This window comes from Xiphophorus maculatus, chromosome 19 (assembly GCF_002775205.1).
Source record: "Xiphophorus maculatus strain JP 163 A chromosome 19, X_maculatus-5.0-male, whole genome shotgun sequence".
Classification (NCBI taxonomy): Eukaryota; Metazoa; Chordata; class Actinopteri; order Cyprinodontiformes; family Poeciliidae; genus Xiphophorus; species Xiphophorus maculatus.
The window spans coordinates 14,630,641-14,651,128 of NC_036461.1; the positions used below are offsets into that span (position 1 = coordinate 14,630,641).

At 39.4% G+C, this 20,488-nt stretch overlaps 1 protein-coding gene across 1 annotated transcript; it reads left to right on the forward strand.

Annotated features, from left to right (window-relative positions):
- Positions 1-166: 166 nt before the first annotated feature.
- wdr43 (WD repeat domain 43) lies at positions 167-14,769 on the forward strand. Its single transcript, XM_005799108.2, has 18 exons — positions 167-403; positions 1,884-2,018; positions 2,285-2,406; positions 5,288-5,408; positions 5,524-5,642; positions 7,008-7,110; positions 7,197-7,261; positions 7,586-7,745; positions 8,450-8,536; positions 8,648-8,773; positions 8,860-9,009; positions 9,113-9,199; positions 9,286-9,317; positions 9,412-9,475; positions 9,560-9,673; positions 10,549-10,618; positions 13,874-13,932; positions 14,028-14,769. Exons 1-18 carry the CDS (start codon positions 197-199, stop codon positions 14,157-14,159), a joined length of 1,953 nt encoding a protein of 650 aa, XP_005799165.1. The 5' UTR covers positions 167-196; the 3' UTR covers positions 14,160-14,769.
- The last annotated feature ends 5,719 nt before the right edge of the window (positions 14,770-20,488 follow it).

Consider the following 20,488-nt stretch of genomic DNA (forward strand, 5'->3'; position numbering starts at 1 on the left):
CGAATGCCACTAACAATATGGCGGACGTGTTCACGTCTCATTTCCTATGTGGGTTGAATTCCGTGGGTTTCAACTGTTTGTTGTCTAGCAGCAGCCAATGAGAAGTCGGAACCCGTGACGCGTTAGTGCGCATGTCCTATCACGGTCACACGTGGTTTGTGTAAGCACGTAGCAGACCCAAATTAGCGCTGCAGAAATGGCGACGGACGGTGTTAGCCTCTCGCTGAAGCTCCCGTGCGTTTTTTCACCCAAATCGCGACAGTACTTAGCCGTGTGTGCCCAGGATGGCAGACTTCGGGTCTGGAACACGGACAGTAAAACCCTTCACCAAGAATATGTGCCTTCAGCCCATTTAAGCGCCACCTGTACGTGCGTAGCTTGGGGACCATGCCGGACAGTGAAGGTAGGAGAGCCCGCTGTTAGCTGCTGCAGCTAGGCAGGCCTAAGAGACTTAAATTGGTGTTTACTTCACCCCAAATCATAAAGTAAGCGACTTGTTGTTTAGATAAAGCGAATACAAAGATTGAGAGTTGGCATCGGTGTTACTCCAGACAGTTTATATGTTATAGCTGAAGCAAGGCTGCTTCAACTCGACTAGCTGCGCAAACGCACATGTTACTCCACATGGTAGTCACAAAAACCATGGACATCGTCTTGTTACAATTTTACAGTTTAACCTTCTTCTAAAGGTTATGAGACTATAACAGACTTCTATTTATTATTCAATACTTTGTTTTCATGTTGTTAATTATATAAAATCGTTATGAGAGTCAGCATGAGGTGGGGCGCTTTCAAATGGTATACAGTAAAGTTTTGAAGCTTATTAATGTCAACTAATTGACATTAAGTTTATCTGTTGTTAATAATGCCTGGGATAAGATGAGGTGGAAGTAGAGGATCTGGAAAGTGATAGGAAGATTTTCCGAAACCTCTATGATGCGTGTAAATTTAGGATGCTTAAATCGATCCTAAATCATAAATGATAGAAGATAGCTATATTGATTGTGTAAATGATTGTAAAAAAATTGTCTGTCTCTATTTGCATGCTGTGCCCACTTGTTGCCTTACCCAGTAGAGAAACCACCACAAGCCTGGATTTAATAATTGTCAGTTTATTCCTGTTAGTGGTTTAGTATCATTGATTATGAATTGTTGAGAAAAATATTTAAATCTCACAGAAGAACTTGGATTTTATATTACACCCAGTTTCCATTCATTGTGGTTCTGATCTCAGTGGATGTAAGTTAACTCTTATGAAGTGACAGATTTTTGAGCTGGGGGTAAATCACAAAAAAATCCAGAGGAACCGCCTAGAATTAAATGTGATCAATCAGAGTAACATTACATTTTCTTACAATAGATTGAAGTAAATTACTTCTAATCCTTATTGTGGGTAAAAACATTGTGTAGGGTTGCTGTAAAACATTCCTTATCAAACTGCAAAAGGATAAAATGATGAAGAGGTGAAACTGCCAGTACCCAAAATAATGTTTCTGGATATAATATGGCTTACCTGAAGCTTTCTAGTTTTAAATGAAAATTATTCAGAACTTTAAGTAGATGATATTTATTTTTTTATATATTTAAATTCTGTATTTGTGATGTACATTTGTATTTAAAAGAAACATTCCAAAATGTTTGTGTGAAGTACTAGATTGACCAAAGTGACAACATGTATACAAAGGGACATTATCAAAACCAAAGAATATTCACTCCCGAATGCTGACTGACTTCTTGGTCAGGTGTGTTTGGTAATGTAAATTATAAGTCAACATTTTGTTTTTATTTTTCTCTCTTTATTGGTGCAAAAATGACCTGAGAATTTAAACACAAGTTGCTGTGATTTGGAGACAATCTCTTTATTGTTACAAATCTGCTTTTAGGAGGGGCCTCAGAGGAAGAAGAGGAAATCAGAGGCAGCCCAGGTGGAGGAGAAGGCTGATCTGTTGGCTATGGGCACAGCAGCTGGAACTGTCCTCATCTACAGTACAGCGAAGGGATCCCTGCACTGCACTCTGGTAAACACAGAAATTATTCTGTACTACAATGTTAGTCCAAGCTGTAACCTGAAGCGCTGATATGTCTGACCTTGCAGAATTCTCCACTGAAAGCTTACATGTTTACTGTAGAAAACTGCAATGTTTAAAAAGATAAATGCAGGAGAAATTTTTAGACTGATATAAGCTCAGTTTCTCTTTCTGTACAGACTGTGTAAATTGTCTGTCTTTTGGCATCCTCTAAAAGATTTTTCGGACTTTAAATCCTTAATACTTTTCCCTGGTAGGACGGAGGTCACAGTGGAGGAGTGAACTGTGTCCACTGGCATCCAGAAGACAGCTTGTTATACAGCGGCTCAGACGACACAAACATCGTGGAGTGGGACCTGCAGACCGGGAAGACACGGAGGTCAGTGGCTGCTCCTCCTTTTGAGATGCAGTACCTTCAGGGTGAAGACGGTGGGAGAGGAGAGCTGACTCAGTAGAAAATATATAGTTGGAGAAGATTCTGTTGATATATTTTTTAATTCATTATAAAGTAAATTTTATTATAGAATTGCTCCGCTCATGGTAACAGCATGTTGAAGTAGCTCTGTTATGTTAGGTCTGGTTTGTTCTTTCTGTAGACTTTTTTTTTTTTTTAAGTCATTGGATGTTTGGGTAATTGTTCCCTCTGATTTTGGATCCTGTGCAGCTGGACGGATTTTTGCTCGTACATTGTTTGTTTCAGACATGATTAGGCCTGTCACGATAGCAAATTTTGCTCAACGATTAATTGTCTCAAAAATTATTGCAATAAACGATAATATTGTTTGAAGACCTCTTTACACTGATTTAATGGAAATGACGTAATAATGCATGCGATTTCTTGCCAAAGATAGATACACTTTATTTTCAAAAGAACACTTAACACTTGAGCTGATAAACAAAATAAACAAAACAACCAAACAACCAAACAAAAATAAAATGGATTCTCAGTCTCCATTAACAAAAAACTCACTTGGAAAAAAAAACTAAACAACATAAAGCCAAAGTGGAAATAAATACTGCATTCAACCAAAAGAGTGCAGATTATTAAGTGTGTATATTATGTTGCCCTTCAGTAATAATTAGATTTAAATAGAGAAGATGGGCACATCCCACTACCTGATGCAATAGTTCACACTACATGGTTTTTTGCTCCTATTTTTCCCCTTACAACAATCTTAGCACGTTGATCTTTCTAAGATTGTGTGGTGTGTTACGGTAGATCATTGTTGCTCCGATCTAAATCAGGAGTTTTCCCCGACTGGGAGCTTAACGTAGCCTGTTGATTCTCCGTGCTTTCTGAGGGGAAATTACAGAGGGGGATCCCAAACAGCTGACACGGCACAACCCGAAGTCCAGCGGACATCGGAGATGATATGTGGAAACAACATTAATGTTTATTCAACATGCAAAGAATATAGAAATGACAAGAGGAGGAGTTGGAGCGAAATTGCTACCGCAGTTGATAAACCCGGTAACTTTTCAGCTGTTCATCATTGCGTGACGTAAATAGGTTCTAATGATTTTCATTCAGTCAGGACTGACACTAGCTATTTGCATTGCAGGTAGACTGTAGTAAAGCATTGATTAATGCCTGGTTTTAAAATTAGTTCACTGGACTTGTAGCCATTATTTTGTGCCTATTGTTGGACACCACATGGCAGGATCGAACCGATCGAACAGTTATACCTAGGATTTCTGTCGGCTAATGTGTGGTCTGTCAGGTTTTGAAAATGGGCCGACAATCGGCCGACAGCTCTAAGATCGTGTCGTGTGCGCTGGGCTTTACACTAAGGAAATGAGGAAAGGGGGGTCAGTGGAGAGCACCGGAGTTGAGCCTTTTTTCATTGGGTGTCATCAACAGAAAGAGAAAAAGGCTGGAAGAGACGATAATGCCAGTAATTAAAATGACGTCGATAGTTTTAATTTATCATACGATTAATTAATTTACCGTTTATCGCGACAGGCCTAGACATGATAACACATGACTGTGGCAACTGTGTGGTGTTTTTGCAACTGGGAGCATCTGATTAGCATCTCAGAAGCTCAGATAATGGCTGACTTACAACCCCAAATCCAACCAGAGTTGAAAAGGAGGCTTCATAGATGCAGAGCAAAGAGAGGAGGAGGAAATTCAAACCATCTCTTCCATCGATCATAATGGACAAGGATCACATCCCTGAATAAACTGCATCACTCTGCTTGGCTTTCTAACCATACAGCCAGACAGAGATTTAAAGATAAGAAGCAAAAACAAAGGAGCTGGAATATCAGTGCTTGCGACAACTCATGGTGACATCCTGAACATGCTAATGTGGAATATTATCTCTGCTGCCTGGAAATTGAGTTGTTGCCATGTCACGACAGCCATGAGACTGTCATATACCAACTGTCCTCAGAGGTCTTCCTGATTTTTCTTTTTTTGTAACACTGACTGCTACTGGAGATTCTTCCTTCCCACAGCATCAACATCCACAGTGACTCTCTTAAGATGCCTAGATGATATAAGTTATAAGAATATTTTATTTAAATTTGGGATAAAGTATTTCTGAATTGAATTGTTATTGGGTGCTATTTATTTTTTCTGTATTCTACCTCAGTTCAAAATCTGCCCTTCTAGCATATTGACTCTGTTCAACGTAACATTTAAAAATATATATCAGAACGATTTGTTCCTGAAGTACGTTGGTGGATAAATCACTCTGAGGACCAGGGTAGGAATCATTCACCTCTCCCTCCATTTCCTCTGCATCTACTAACTTAAACTCGTATTACTATATTGGTCATTTACAGATATTTGTGGAGAAAAAGGGAGTTAATTCTTTAGCGTTTTGGGATTTAAAACGACTTATTTTGTGAGGCACAAATAAAATCACCCACCCAGAAAAGTACCAAAAACAGGCAGCTGCTCATGGTTAATGTTTCTCGTCTCTCATGCTTTACTTGTACGGCAAAATCCTTACAGTTGCACTTCTCTATGGAGTGGTGACTTTTTGTAAGTTTTAAGTTGCTACTGGAACAGAGTAGCTAGAAGGACACTGGTTGTTCTCTTAGTTATTTTCGGCTTCTAATTTGAGCAAAGAAAGTGTGATGAACGTAGATAGCTTCTGATGACATTTGTCTTGTTTTTGCAGTAAAAATCAAGTGGAAAGTCGACACTGCATCTTAAACACTTGGATCAAAACTCACTGCCTGTGATAACTCCACTTCATTAATAAATCTCCTCCCTGTTTTTTCCTCTCTTTTTTTTCTCGTCCAAACAGTAAGTGGAAAGCAGACCGAGCAGCAGTGACCAGTTTATGCGTGAGCCCCGATGGGAAACTTCTGCTCTCGGCTGGACACGTGATCAAAATGTGGGATTTAGAGACAAAGGAGGTCTACAGGGTGAGTCTTCTCATTCTAAAGGTTTTATTTTATCTATAAAGTCTGTGCTGGAGCCTAGTGAGTATAATACGGTTCTGTCTTTTTGATGAGTTCTACGGTGGGTTCTTCTCTGCAGAAATTCACAGGCCACTCCACGGCTGTAACGACCTTGCGATTTGCCACCACGCGGCCTCCCGACAGCAACGGCCTTTACTTCCTGTCAGGAGCAGCACACGATCGACTGCTCAGTGTTTGGTGAGTTAATGAGAACCTTGAATGCTTGAATTTGGGTTATGTTGGTAGATGTTCAGTAAATTTCATGCTCTACCCTGGCCCACTGGGAAATATGCCGTGAATTAGACTATGCTAAATCCACCACAGTATAGTCCATGATGTTGGGAAATTTTTGGGCTTTTGACCTTAAGACGACGTCAGAATAACAAACCGAGTTTCAAAATATTATATTTAGGAATCCAGATGACATACCCTAACCACATTAAACCCTGATCCATCCCATCTTACCGAACTTCATTACAGTTCGCTCACTGGATGCGACAATCTACTGTTTTCCTCCTGAAAGCCAGAAGGATTTGATCCTCACCACGGCTATCTCACAACAACTTAAAAATGTTGAGGAGAAACTAGATCAATCTCACAAGGCAATTGGTTGCCGAGTCTGACAAAATATAGACTCTGAGCACAGAGCAATGACAATGGGAAACAATTGTTTCTCTTTAAAAAAAAAAAGATTGGCTTTAGGGGTAACAGGTTGTGTATTTGGAATAAACGGTGAAAGTGAAAGTCACAGGTGACCTCTCTGAACCAGAAGAGGATGCTGACAAGCGTTCATGTAGTTTATCTGTAACCATCACTACGGCAAATGAGTGGATGAAGCTAACATCTGAAGCTCTCCACACTGAAGCAATGCAGTATTGACGTTGCTTTGATATAGTGAGCACTTACAGTCTTGTAAATTAACAAAATAGTGAGAAATGTTAGTGCTGGTTTGTGCAGGTATAATTTTCAAGGTATTAAATGCTTTAGGCTACATGCTTAAGCTCAACTATTTGCCTTCATATTATCTGGTCCAGAAGAAATAAGTGGATTTTGTTCTGTTGGTGCTGTGACCTTTGCTCTTTCATTTATGGTATAGTAAATTTTTCCAGTACACAAGTTCTGCATTGTTGTACATGACCTATTTTATATTTTATCTTGTTTTTAGAAATTTGCTTTATGTTTTAAAGAAGTAGATAGAAACTCACTGATTCCATTCGTTTCCATTTTCAATTCTAATGTGGCTATATGGAATCATGACCCAAAAACCGATGTAAATGTGATTATGATTAACCTTTAGAATCCTGTTTTTAACCAGTAGCAGCAGAGATCAGATCAGTGAGCATAAAGTGGAACATCCATCAAGACCGATCTGGGTACAGAGCCCAGTTCCTGTGAAATGTGACCCAGCCTGGGGAGCTTTTAAAAGTCAAAGCGCGAAACGTTCGTCGAAAGTCTATTGTCATCTCAAGTTTAATAGGATCAAGCTGGATATCACAGGTCAGCATGTTTTGATAAACGGCTGAATTAATAAATTGCTCCTGGCCATGTGTGTCTGATGTCCAGGCAAGTACGAGAAGATGGCAAGGACAAAAACTCTGTGGTTTCCTTCACTTTGACGGATGAACCCCAACACGTCGACCTCATCACATCCAGCAGCAAGGAAGAGGTCGGAGCCTGGCATAATGCGTCTGCAAGGAATATATTGTTGTGTTTTCTGTTCACTCCTGACTTGCATGTTTTTATTTTCTGCAGGCTGTGAGGCTGGCAGTAGTGTGTAAGGACGGACAGCTGCATCTGTTTGAACACTTTTTAAATGGGTAAGTCCTGTTTCATCCTTTAAATGGTGGGAAAACCTGAAAGTGGTTAGAAAAAACATCTTAGTTCATACTAAATCTCATGTGCAAAAAAACCCTGGAATAATTTAAGGAGGCACATGTGAAAAGTGACTTAGAACTCAGTAAATTTTTATCTGCTCCAGCATTATTATAAAAAAGCCTGCTTAAGAGGGGAAATGTTATGGAGCTACATGGGTTAGTCTAACATTAAAAATGTAAAGATGATTTCAAAGTGTTGGATTTGCTCTCATTTAATCCTTGGGTCGTAGGAAATACCGCTAGATCTAACTTAAGATGTCCACGCAGGCCATGTAAGAAGCCGCTGTCACCGTCGTGTTCGGTGCAGATGTCCGACACGAAGGAGTCCCCGATGCCGATCCCGCTGCTGGCCGCTGCCCTCGGAGCCGATCCGCAGTCGGTGCTGCTCGCATACGGCAACTATCTGCAACCCGTTATGGAGAACGCAGTAAGTGGATGTTTTTATCTGTCACAATTAAATGAAGTTTTTAATTGATTTTGGTAATGTGACTCCAGTTAATTTGTGAACTGTGGTACAAATCCAGATGCCACTAAACCTTTGCCTCTGAAAGATGTAAATAAATGCTGGTTATTAGTGTTTTTCTAATTTTTTTTTAGAAAACATTTTTTGTAAATTTGTTTGTTTTGTGCATTTTACTTAGATTCCTTTTGGGCACATTGTTCAGAGAATAAAACATTTGAATGAAATTAAAAACATCTACCCATTTTTTCTACTTATCCAGAGTCTTGTCATTTTTTCTTATTTATTTGCATTCATAGATTTTTTTTTTCCTTGAACTTCACAGACCAAACCTTTGCAAAGAAATGTTATGATGACTGGGATTCAGTCACATGAAACTAAAACTGTTCCATCTGTTTTTGTAACTTCACTTTTTGTCTTTTCAGTGGAAGATATTCATTTTGATGCTATAATTTCACAGAAAAAAGTAAAAAATCTCCGTAATGCATGTGTTTGCTGTTTGGTCAGATAAAAGAATTTACACAGAGGTTTAATAGAAATCACAATAGAAAACATCAAGACCTGCCACTCACTGTTTTTAGGAAGCGTTGTGATTACACCTCAATGTTTTTGTCTAAAACTCTGCTCTGGTGGTCTGATTACCTTCTTCTGTTATTCTTCCACCTACACAGGAGATCAACATGGCAGAGAGACATGTCTGTTTGGCTCGAGACCTTAAGACCAACCTGTCCCTTTCTATGGAGACCACTGTCTCTAAGGTAACCAGCCCTTATTTTTTTTCTTCTGTTTTTGATTTGAGGTAGAGAAAAGTTTTCAGCAGGTTATTGTTTCCAGATTCATAATCTGTTCACTAAATCCAACTTGTTCAGGTGAAAACTCCAATCGTCAACGCCAAGAGCAAAGTTTTGATTCCGGGGCTGCCCGGTCACAAAGCTCCAGTAGTGTCGGCTCCACAGGGAACGGAAAAGAGGAAAAAAGACGCAGGCAACAAAGAGGTAGGATTGTCATCACAGACACGGAGCATGTTAATGAGAAATCTTCTCTGCTTGGATTTACTGCATCCATGCATGTTTGTTTGCAGATGTCCATAGCGGAGCGGCTCGGTGAAATAGACCTTGAAGCATCTTCCAGCCAGAAAGGCGCTCCTAAAGCAACGGCCTCGCTGCAGACGGACAACTATGCGGTCCTGCTGATGCAGGGCTTGGAGAGCAAGGACGCCAACATCCTAAATGTACGTTTTCAGACGTTTTCAACATGCTCATTAGTAATTAAACATCAATCAGAGAGTTCAATGCTCAGTTAAGTAAAACAATATGTATTTTTTTTTCTTGCAGAAAGTTTTCCAGACCCGTAAAGAGGTGGAAATAAAAAAGACGGTTGCTCGATTACCGCTGCCTGCTGTCATACCGTTGGTTGAAGAGGTGAGAGCCACTAAGCTTCATTTGAACTCTAGAGACACAAACCTCCATCTCAGTAGCAGTAGTTACTCATCCTCTGTCTTTCACAGCTAACAACGAGGCTCCAGGGAAACCCTTTAGTGTAAGTTCAAGACATTTTCTCTGCAGCCTTTTCCCATTCATGACAAAGTCAAGGTCCTGTGATTTGACATAAAGCCTGTTGTTCCTTCCTGCAGGGCGTGTATGATGGTACGGTGGCTCAAGGCGGTCCTGGTGCACCACACATCATACCTGGCATCCGTAAGTCCATCTTTTCCTTCTCCTCTTCTTGACGTCTAAAGCCAGCAGCCATTAACACGTCACTGTTTCTGCCCTCTGATGCAGCTGCCGGACCTGGTTACCCAGCTGGGCGTCCTGTATCACATGATCGAGAGCAGAGTGAAGATGTTCCACAAACTGACAAAACTGCACGGGAAGCTGCATCTCCTAACAACCCAGGTAAGGGGACTAAAGTATTTTTAAGTCATGTTACATCTGACTCCTCAAAGAAAAGCATCGGTTGCTTTCAGTGATACCTGAAACATACAAAAAATGTATACACAGCCAATCTGTGAGCTTTTCAAAATAACCTTTTTTTTAATATATATTATTTATTAGCCAAACTGTGCAGAAACATACAGTGACTACAGCAGAACAACCTTATTTTTCTTTAGTTCTATGATTTGATAATATTGGTAGATTATTATAATTTTTTTATTTATGTTGCTGATGGTTACATCACTGATTGACATTAATTAGCATAGCTAATCATGAATTATTCTTTCCCTTGCCATTTGGTTTGAGGTGAAGATGTCGAGAATCCAGGTCCTCCTCAATTTGCCCTTTTGACTCCAATATCCAGAAAATAGCTTTTGGTTTTGATTCATAAAAGAAATTGTTGAATTTTGCCTCTCCTTCACTTGCACCAAACATGTCAAAACCAATATTTTAAATCAATGAATTTCTCGTTTTTTCTTTAAAGGATATTTTTTAAATGTCTGATCCAAGGTCTAAATTGCAGCTCTATCCGTGCATCAATCTGTTTTTCCTGTGACAAATGGACAGTAAAAATTAGAGCGGATAAACCAATTAACATACCAATTTATACTTCTGTTTTTATATTTTGATAATTATTTGTTTGCAATTAATAAAATGGGCTTAAATGTGAGTTTGATGGGCTTACACTCGTATGTAGAACGTCCCATATTTTTTCCTATCAGGATTCAGAAAATATAATCATAGTGTTCGTTGTGCATCAGAATGACTTTGCAAACCGAGATCTTCCGTTTCCTCAACCAGTTTCTTAGTAATGCCTTGTCTCATGTGTCCACTAGGTGGCAGCAAACGACGACAGAAACGCTGTGTCAGATGTCGACCATACAGCTAAACTGGTGTATGAGGAAGGTTAGTGTGAAATCCAAGTGTGTTTTTCAGCTGTTTCCTTTCGTGCCTTTCTTTCTGAACAGTTCTCGCTCATCAAAACCTCCTTTCTGTATCTCAGGAGGATTCAAATGAAAACTTTATTTCAGGTGCAGTTCATCTGTTGATAGTTCTGTATGGAACTATCATCCCATAGTTGACTCAAAGACCTTAGACTTGTCCATCGTTCACGCAAACGTGATTCTTGTTGCCTGGCAACCCAACCGTCCATGTCTCCTTTGAGTGGAGCAACAAGCCTGCGCTCTGTTGGCTCTCATTTCTCATTACCTTACTGTATGAAGTGCTTAATTGAACCACGTGGCAGGAGAAAACCAGCTTTGCTGAAATAATTAACCTGAGCCTAGAGTTCCTCTCCCGCTACACCTCCCACCACCACTGGTCCAGGATTTTAACAAAAAACTGCTAATGAAAGAAGCTGATGAGCAGGAAGAGGAAGTTTCTTTCCCCTTTGTATCACTGCTGTTGCTGCTGCACTGAGTTTATTATGAGTTCAGCATGGGAGCATGACAGGAAGCTTCGAGCCTTCCTCAGTGCTGAATCATTCAGTGAACTCAATCACTGTGGTTAAAATCCCCCCAAACTGAATTAATGATGAAAATCTGATTATCATGTAGATACAATTGCTACAATTAAAAATAGCCCCATTGTTAGATTAAATATCCAAATATTTGTGAAGTTAAAAAAATGAATTCATTCATTGACTTGACTGTAGTTGGGTTCTTCATTTTGCTGTCATCATTACCTTCATAAATGTAATGGCTGTTAATTTCTGTTCATAAAAAGGTCCAAAAACAATTTCCTAAAATATAAAATTTGAAGCCAAAGATCTGATTCATGAAGGGTTATAATGCTGTTTTAGTTTGTTTTTTTCCATATTGACGTTCCAAAGGAAATGGACTCAAACAGCCCTGATTCTCTTGTGTTGTTGCTCATAAGTTTAAACCCATCTGTTTGAATCTAAAGATTATAATCCCATAAATAGAGACAACTATCTGAATTGTGTACTATCTAGTAACATTGTTTCCTTCTGCAAGCTAAAAATCTGTGTAAAGGTTCTGTTTTATCAGTGGCTTTAGCCTGATACACATCCAAGGAGTCTGTATCAGATTAGATTTATTTAAAAATTTCACTCTATAATAATGCTTGTATCTGAATCTGACTTTAAATACTTTCCCACATTCCCTTAAGTTTGTACAAACTTTAGTCAGAGCCATTTATTGATTCTTCTAATTAAAAGCTGCTTCATGATAACTCCAGTGTTCAATTTAAGGACAGCTTTCAGAGTCATGAAAGAGAGATAAAAAGAGCAACGTCTGAGATTTCAGTGTTTTCCTGTCTTAGATAATTATAGAAAATAAAACTAGAACAGGGAAACTTTAGATTATATTCTCTGTCCTGTTCTCTGCATTGTAAATGTATGAAGGTTTTAAAACAAGCTTCTCCCACCAGTACACTGGTTTCATAGAGATCCTTATAGTTGCCTTATTATCAACTCTTTCTTTATCAGGATATAAATTAATCCAGAACTGTTTCTGTGCTGAGTTATTACACGGGTAACAGGAAGGATCTTACTTCTTTTGCTTTTTACCCAAAGCTGATTTATTTTTTTGTGTGTTGATCTCATCTATCAGCTTGTGTCCCTTCAGCTCCTTTCAGTCAACTCATGTCAGTAGTCTGCTTAGCCTTCAGTCCATTTGTGAAGCTCTGTCCTTTCAGCCAGCAGTCCACTCGTTTGGTCGTCCATCGAAGAGTCTGTCCATCTGTTTGTTAAGCCAGCAGTCTGCTGGTCCGTTGATTCAGTTCTTCAGTAGAGTAGGCATCCAACTGGCCCTCAGTCCTTAGGGTCATCCCGTTGGCCACTAATCTGTGGTGCATTAGTCAGTTCTGCTGTGCTTTGGGTCAGCTGTCCTTCCAATTCCTAATTCATCTGTCTACTCTGTCATCCATGGAGCCAACAGTACTTCCTCTCTCCTGCATGTTTTATTTTCATTGATTCAGCTATCTGTCCATTTCAGTCTTTCATTCATCTTTTTTTAGATGCCCTGTTATGACATCTGTCTGTCCATTCAGCCAGGGAATTAAATATGGACACTTGTTGTAGGTTTTGTATTTATTTAAAGGCTGAGAACACTTTTTACATCAGCTGTAAATTTGCAGAAAGTCTACATTTGTTTAAACCAGGGGTCTTTAGTGCCCTTTTCCTGCAACTTTTGGATTCATCTCTGCTTTAGCACACCTGAAACAGAAGTCTGAATTACGTTCTCGGCATGTCAAAATGTTTTGCAAAGGCCCGGTCACTAACTATTTATTTGATTCAGGTGTGTTAAAGAATGGATGCATTCAAACGTTGTAACCCAGCAGTGTTTCCCCCAGAAAACCTGCTAATCCTGGTGGTAGCGGTGCTAAGGCAATCCACCGGCAGTTCGCTATGTCTGCCTTAAAATATTTAAAAAGTTAAAAAAATTTGAAGGCGCACAAGCTCAGTTTAATGCGTCAACTACAAACCTAGCTTAATCCACTTTTACTGTCCCTGTCACTGGTGCATAAAAAAAAAACCCTACATAAAATAAACGAAGCTTAGCCTGGCGGTGGGCAGCTAAAGCCTGGAGGCCCGCCAGACTATTAGGAAACCCTGTTTAAACCAGCAGTCTGGTTTAAACAAAAGGGCCAAAAATAATTCTGATATTTCAGTCTGGAAACGTGTTTAAGTTTTCAATGAAGCTTAAGAGTTTTTTTTTTTTTTTAATTCAGTTACTTAAAAAAAAAAGCTAGAGTACTTATGTTTTTTGGTTTTTATTGGGGGGAGGTTTAGTCAGTTTGTCCTTGATTTTTATGTCATCTTTCTTTTTCCAGAGCAGTCATATCTTTATAGACTGATACTGTTCTGTCTCCTCACTACTGTGGGGTAGCGGAGCAGTAACGGAGTGCATTTCAATCCCATGTAGTCGTAGTTTTACGTTTCTTCAGTAATGATAATGGCTACCTCCTTTTACAGTCTTGTCTCTGTTTGTTGGGACCTAAAGCTGCAGAATATGCAGCAGCATCACTGTGTTGGCATCAAATAACACCGTACTGTCATTGCAAAATGGCCCGGCCACATTGAAATGCAAATGCTAACACTTTGAGCCCTTTTCTTTTTCATGAGGGACGGCTGGTTTCCAGACATTCAGGATGAAAGCCCTGCAGCTCATTCACTTTCCCTTGTTTGCCCTTTTGCAGAGTCATCTGACGAAGAGGAGGCCTCTGGTGACGAAGCTTTTCCCAATGAAGACTCTGATGTAAGTTGAACTGACTCATCAAAACACCATTTTTTCTATAATAGATTTTCAGATCATCCCTGAAATTATTTTTCTTCTTCTTCTTTCTGTCTCAGCACTGGGAAGAAGAGGAGGCGATGCAGGAAGACGAAGGTGACGAAGAAGATGAGGATCCAGACAGCAGAACGGAGCCCAAAGCGAACGGAGACGAAGACATGGAGCACGAAAATGAGAGTGAAGAAGAATGAGAATAAAACCATTTCAACGATCCACAAGGACCTGAAAGAGTTTATATATGAACTGTTGTATTATTTTCAAACTTTTTGATTTTATTATCAGAATAAAAAATTAAGGGACACATTTCAGGTAGGCCTTCCCTGCCTCTCCATGTCGGCTCGGCCGCTAAGATCTCCAGCTTGTGGTTCTTCTCACCGACTGAGCAACGTTCAGTGAAACTACAACTGATGGAAATCCTCAACTGTTCTGCGCAAGCCTGCATCCCAGCTCCACATCCACCATCATAGAATAGCTCGGCTGCTGCTCAGTTCGTTTTCTGCATTCCTAAATGTGTCCTTAATAAGTAAAGTATTAGAACATTGTTTGTTCATAGTAATATTAGTCTCTCTGACTGGTTTAATTTAACTCTCTGGAGCAAACACATGCAAGCTGAGCATCGGAGTGGAGCTGGGATGGAGACTAGCCCCCGCCTGGTTGTCAAGGATACAGGAGGTGGGACTGCAAGGTGAGACCATTCAGTCCCACACAGTGTAAATCTATATGTACAGTGAAGTGTTTGTACGAGCTCTTCCCTCTACACAAATCTTTGGAATTAAATGAACTTCTGTAAAGTCTCCTGAATGACATCTCTTTACTGTTTTTTTTTTTTTTTTTTTTTTAAACATGTCCCGTCTTTAATCGGTTTCTCTCCACTGCCTTCATCTTCAACCCCCCAAAGCAGAGGACCAGCTTACTGAAACAAATCAGGACTTTTGTGCCGAGTCGGGTGGATAAACGAGTTTTGACTTTACCGTCTGAGGTTGTGTGCATGTTTCAGAGGTGTTGCAGAGTGGCTGGTGAAACTGCTCGAGGTCAGAGTTCAGCAGATGACGATCCCGAAGTAGATGGTGTGTATGATGCAGTCAAGCAAAAGGACCATGAATGTCTAATAAAATAAAACTTCCTTCCTGAAATGTACTGGATTTTATCACCTTAAAAATTCTCGAACTGTCTCCAGCAATAGTGTGATAGAAACGTACAACCCCATTTTGCTAATGTCCAGTGTTTATAAAGAGGTTTTTCTGTTTATTGTAAATTTAGTGAGCAGGTTTTGGTACATGACCTGACATACCACACTGAATTGATAAATTATATTTTTAAGTCAACATACTGAAATGTTTTGCTTTATTTTTTAGCAGCAATAACCCCCAGTCATCAGTTTCTACATTTCTATATTACCATCAGTCTTTGAAGCTCTCTTTCATTAACAACATGGCTTCAATTCATAAATTTTTTGCTGCCTACCCGTTTTTGCTTAGCTTTCTTATAGTTCCATCAACACACAATTTGGGATCTGGGCTTCAATGAGACCTATGCAGTACCTTTATTCATTTTTTGGCCTTTTTGTTGATCTGATGCTTTGATTTGGATCATTGTAGTGTTTGGTGAGTCTTGCACATTATGTAACAAAAGTCTGAGGACATAACAAAACAGCTGGATTTATACTGTGATCAAATCACACACGGGTGAACTATGTTTGCTAGCTGGGAGACTTCTGGAGGCAATCAGCTACATGATTTTACTTGGGGACATTGGAGTAAAGGGGCAGATATGCATTTTTGTTTGTAGAAACTACTTTTTGTAGTTTCTTACCATAAAACCCAATTAAAATGCACCGAGGTTTATAGTTTTAATGTGTTAAAACAATATCGACAGTTGTGAATCCACAATTATCTTCATGCGTTCACTGTCTTCTGGGTTTCTTTATTTTAACTTTCGATAAATTAAAAATAATTCAGAGAGGAATTTTAATGTTAGTAAAATTTGATGGAAAATGAGTACAGAATAAAGATTAAAAAGATCCAGATTTTAAAATGTCATTAAGAAAATAAACATTTCACCAAGTTATATTTGCCATTTCCTCATCTCTTCTCCAATTCTATAGTCCATTTTAAAGTTTATGGTTTATTTAAAGGTCGTTCCTTTCATCTTTCATATTTAAGAGGCTGGGCTTAAGTAGAACTTATTTATCCGTTTCATCATTATTTGCCTTCTCAAGCACATTAAAGCCAGAGTCCACCTACAAACCCCTCACTGACCCATCTTAGACTGTCCAAGGGCAATCATTTCACCACAGCACACGACAGCCGGATTAATTTGGCGTCACGTTCACAGGCCAGTAGCTGCGGTTCCTTTGTCCTTTGGCCTCAGGGTCTCTTTAAGATAAGCAGAATCCGTCCGCTCTGTTCATTAAAGCTCCCCGGAGAGTTGTCTTCTGGCCGTGCAATTGACACCACTTCGTAAGAGAGTGGATAATCCAGAGAGGAGGCGTTGGCTCATTAGTGGAGCGTTTGAGTTAAGTTCAGCTGAGGGCGGTGAAGAGAAAACAGTCTGTCCTTTCCCCAATGATTAGTGATGGCTGGCTAGTTGGAGCCTCCAGTGCTGGTGGTTAACCATTCATGGACTAAAATGTCATTGTTCCACTGAAGCTTTAATTGTATGAATGAACACTAGGCTCTCTGCAACACTGAATAATGCATTTATGGGTGTGCTTTAAAAATGAATGGGATGCATAATTCACAAGCTACATTAGTTCAAACTTTTTAACAGTGCAGAAACACTTTGAGGCACATTGTTCCAGTGGTTCAGGCTGCAGGGAAGGTGCAGAAACAAACATCCTGATGGAGACACTGGGGAGACTTTGACTTTTTAAATGTTGAGGGTGAAAGCATTCAACTGTACCGTAATGATGGATATCAAGTTGTTGTAACTATATATATACTGTATATATACACACATATATATGCAGTATATATATATATTCATTTTCAAAGAAAAACATCAGCTATAACACTGAGCTAATATAAACATTTCAGAGGAAGCAGCCATTTCAGGAAGGAAATGAAAGCAAAATGAGTGCATGAATTAATGAGGTTCTTAATATCACTGCTGCATAATTAAAGCATACGTAGATCCTATCAATGTGTGTCTCTTTATTAAATGAGACGTGGATCTTTAAGGCAGAAAGTTTCAGCCCGGGTTCTCATGTTCAGAGCTTCCTCCAAAGCAAGGGTCTCAAATTCCAGGCCTCGAGGGCCGGTGTCCTGCAGTTTTTAGTTGTGCCACAGGTGCAAAACACTGGAATGAAATGAGTTAATTACCTCTTCCTTGTGTAGATCAGTTCTCCAGAGCCTTAATAACCTAATTATTCTGTTCAGGTGTGGTGCAGCAGAGACACATCTAAAAGTTGCAGGACTGCGGCCCTCAAGGACTGGAGTTTGAGACCCCTGCTGAAATGCCACCATGTGGTTTGAAAATGCTTTCAATTCATTTCCATATTCAGGCTGCTGAAGGCAGTGATTTTAACAGTCAGATGATTTTTAATGTTTCAAAATAATACGCAGTTGATAGATCACTTTTACTGCTCAGGACTCTCTGACCTGATAAGTGAATCTCTGCAGCTCCTCCAGAATTGCTGGATTTTATGGTCGCTTCCGTAGTCTGTTGATTTTGACGGACAGCCATGTCTTACCTGCTGATATTTCAAACTGAGTAACACGTAGATTTAGAGGATAAAAATAATGCAACAGAACATCCTGTTAAATGTTTACTCTAAAATCCCCATAAAATCACATGATCTTGGGCGTGCCGTGGTGGCGGAGGGGTTAGCGCGACCCACATTCAGAGGCAATGTAGCCTCAACGTGGCTGTAGCGGGTTCGACTCCCAGACCCGACGACGTTTACCGCATGTCTTCCCCCTTTCCTGTCAGCCTACTTTGAAAAAGGGACACTAGAGCCCACAAAAAGACCCCTTGCGGGGCGATAAAAATAAAAAAAATCACATGATCTTTATCTCCAGCGTTTATAATTGACAAATTGCAGACATTAGAGATATTCTTGCGTTACCATAAGCAACGAGTCCCAGGACCCTTATGCCTTATCCCACAACGCCTCTATATGACACACCCTAGAAGTTGTCTTTGTAGGCCCCCATTGAATTTCTATAAGCCCTTCAGAGCCACGTCCTGTTTCAACAGAGCAGGCCACAGGAGACAGTGGGAGCAAGCTAAAAGGAGAACATCAGTCCAGGAATAATAAACAGCCTCTTCGGAGCACTGACAAGTGGATGAAGCCAACTTGTGTCATTCCTCATGCCCACAGAGAATTATGTGAGAAAGAGTCGTCCACCTGAGAAATTTTTCTCATCTAACGCCTGAGGGCATTTTGACAGGAGCGTCTTACATATTTCATTAGAAGTCTGACCAGTCAGAGCTAAATTCTGGAGTCCTAAACAGAAAGGCTGACAGTGTTTACTTTCTGTCTGACATGTGGACACCTTGTTATTTACACCACAGGTAGAGAGGGGATACAATCTTTACTCAATGTTATGTTTTGGGGTTTTTTTGTTGCCATTTTTAATGGTTTGACATTATTTCTGTTTTGCTTTCAGTCTCAAAATGTTCCGTTTCAACCTACAACATCGCGAGGGCGCAGAAATTACACTCCTACTCCAGCTGTCGCTACGCTCTTGTTCAAACTGTCATTTACAGAAATATTATCAGGTTTCAGGTCTAAAAATGGCATCCACTGCATTCCTGAGCCATGGTTTCCAGGCTTGTTGATGCTTTACATTTGGACTTTGGCTGCTTTTATACATTTTAGTGGTTTAGATTTTAGAGTTTGTTTTCTTTATTTGTTTTGATTTACTCTGACCTGTGAATCAATGGGGTGTAAAAAAAAAGGAGACAGCCCGTGGTTGCTTTCTTGAAGGATGTTCCTGAATCTGTCCCACTGTTATTTTGTTGACCACCTTGTCTCTCAGTTTGACAGTTTTCTTCTTGACATCAGAGTGCATCAGACCAAAGAGCATCGCCTTTTTGAGGCAAAATGGAAGGCGGCAGCACACGGCTTGCAATTCGGGCCATTGATCATGAAAGACCAAGACAAACATCATTTCAAATAGCTCGGAACAATCTTCAATTCAGTTTTCATAGCTTTATACAGATTATACCTAAAAGAAGATGGTGACTTTCTCTTTGGAAGCAAATGACAATCACTGACAGTTGTGCATTTTTATGTCTTACACAGTTTTTCTCCTATAGTTTTATGAACTACAGGTGTCTTTGAATGGTTTGTTATAACATAAAACTTATCGTATGTAATCAGTCTACAGTTGATTAAGTAACGTTAAAAATGCTTGCAGACCATAGTTACCATTTTCATTTTAATCCTTTTTTTCCCACTTCTGCCATCAACTGAAGCATTCATAAATGCAACATCTAGTGTTTGTGTTTATTTGACATTATACTTTTTATCTTCAGTGATATAAAATTCTAACATTCAGGCCAAACTAATAGGACTTAGCTGTGGCAGTTTGCCAAGACCTGATTTGTGAAAGGGACATGAAGGCATGGAGGTCTGTGTGTCCTCCCGCAAATTCTGCAACGTCCATCATTTGATGGATTGTTATGCTACTTCTGATCCTGTAGGTGGAGCTGTTTGCCTGCAACAGATAAGTTTAAACCAGGGAGGTTCAAATTGCAGCCTGGGGCCATTTTCAGCTCTGGGAATTTTTATTTATTTTTATTTTTTTGGCTCCAAACTGCATTTTAAGACAGCCACAAATTAGGCCCAACAGCTCAGATGGTTGACACAGACTGACATAAAAAAAAAAGAATAAAGAAAGAAATGCAAAATAATTGAAGTTTTCTTAAAATAGAAAATGTTAGGCAAAGCCCAATGAATTTGTTATTTAATTAATAAAATGAAATGGTTTTCATAGTAGATTTGACCACAAATAACCAGTGACTTTTCATCCAAAGGGACTTTGGTGCAAACAACACAACAAGCATTTTTAAAGCAGTCTCCCATATCCCGTTCAAAAATTTACTGGGCTAGAAAAAGAGAAAAGAATTGATCTGATTTTTGTTTTTGTTTCTTTTGATAAGGCAAATATACAAAGCTATTTTTTAAAACAAATATTCCAGATGGACAATGACTTACAGATCCCTTTTCTACAAAAATCACCATAAAACATTGTGTGCTTAATGTATTCACAAATAACTGACTTTTTTTTTTTTAGTAAAAAAAAAAGAAGTGACAATTCTTGCCCATTTGGTGAGTGGACACTCACGGATTAGACAAACGATAAAGACGTGAGATGAGTTTCTGGCTGCTACTCACCAGAAACATACCCATCATGCAACATCTACAGCAATCTTAAATGATCTTAGTTCCATCTGATTGTCTATGTGTTTATGGATAAATTGCATCACGAAGAGATAAAGACTGCTGCAGTGTTTAATGGTGAATGGAATAAATGAAAATCTAAAGAAAAAAGAACCAAGCCAGTAATCAAAG

Excerpts from the sequence above, each read along its gene's own strand:
- wdr43 (XM_005799108.2), top strand. The coding sequence starts at position 197 with ATGGCGACGGACGGTGTTAGCCTCTCGCTGAAGCTCCCGTGCGTTTTT. Across the intron at positions 2,407-5,287 it reads CAGACCGGGAAGACACGGAG|TAAGTGGAAAGCAGACCGAG; the intron begins GTCAGTGGCTGC and ends TCGTCCAAACAG. Across the intron at positions 7,262-7,585 it reads TTTGAACACTTTTTAAATGG|GCCATGTAAGAAGCCGCTGT; the intron begins GTAAGTCCTGTT and ends ATGTCCACGCAG.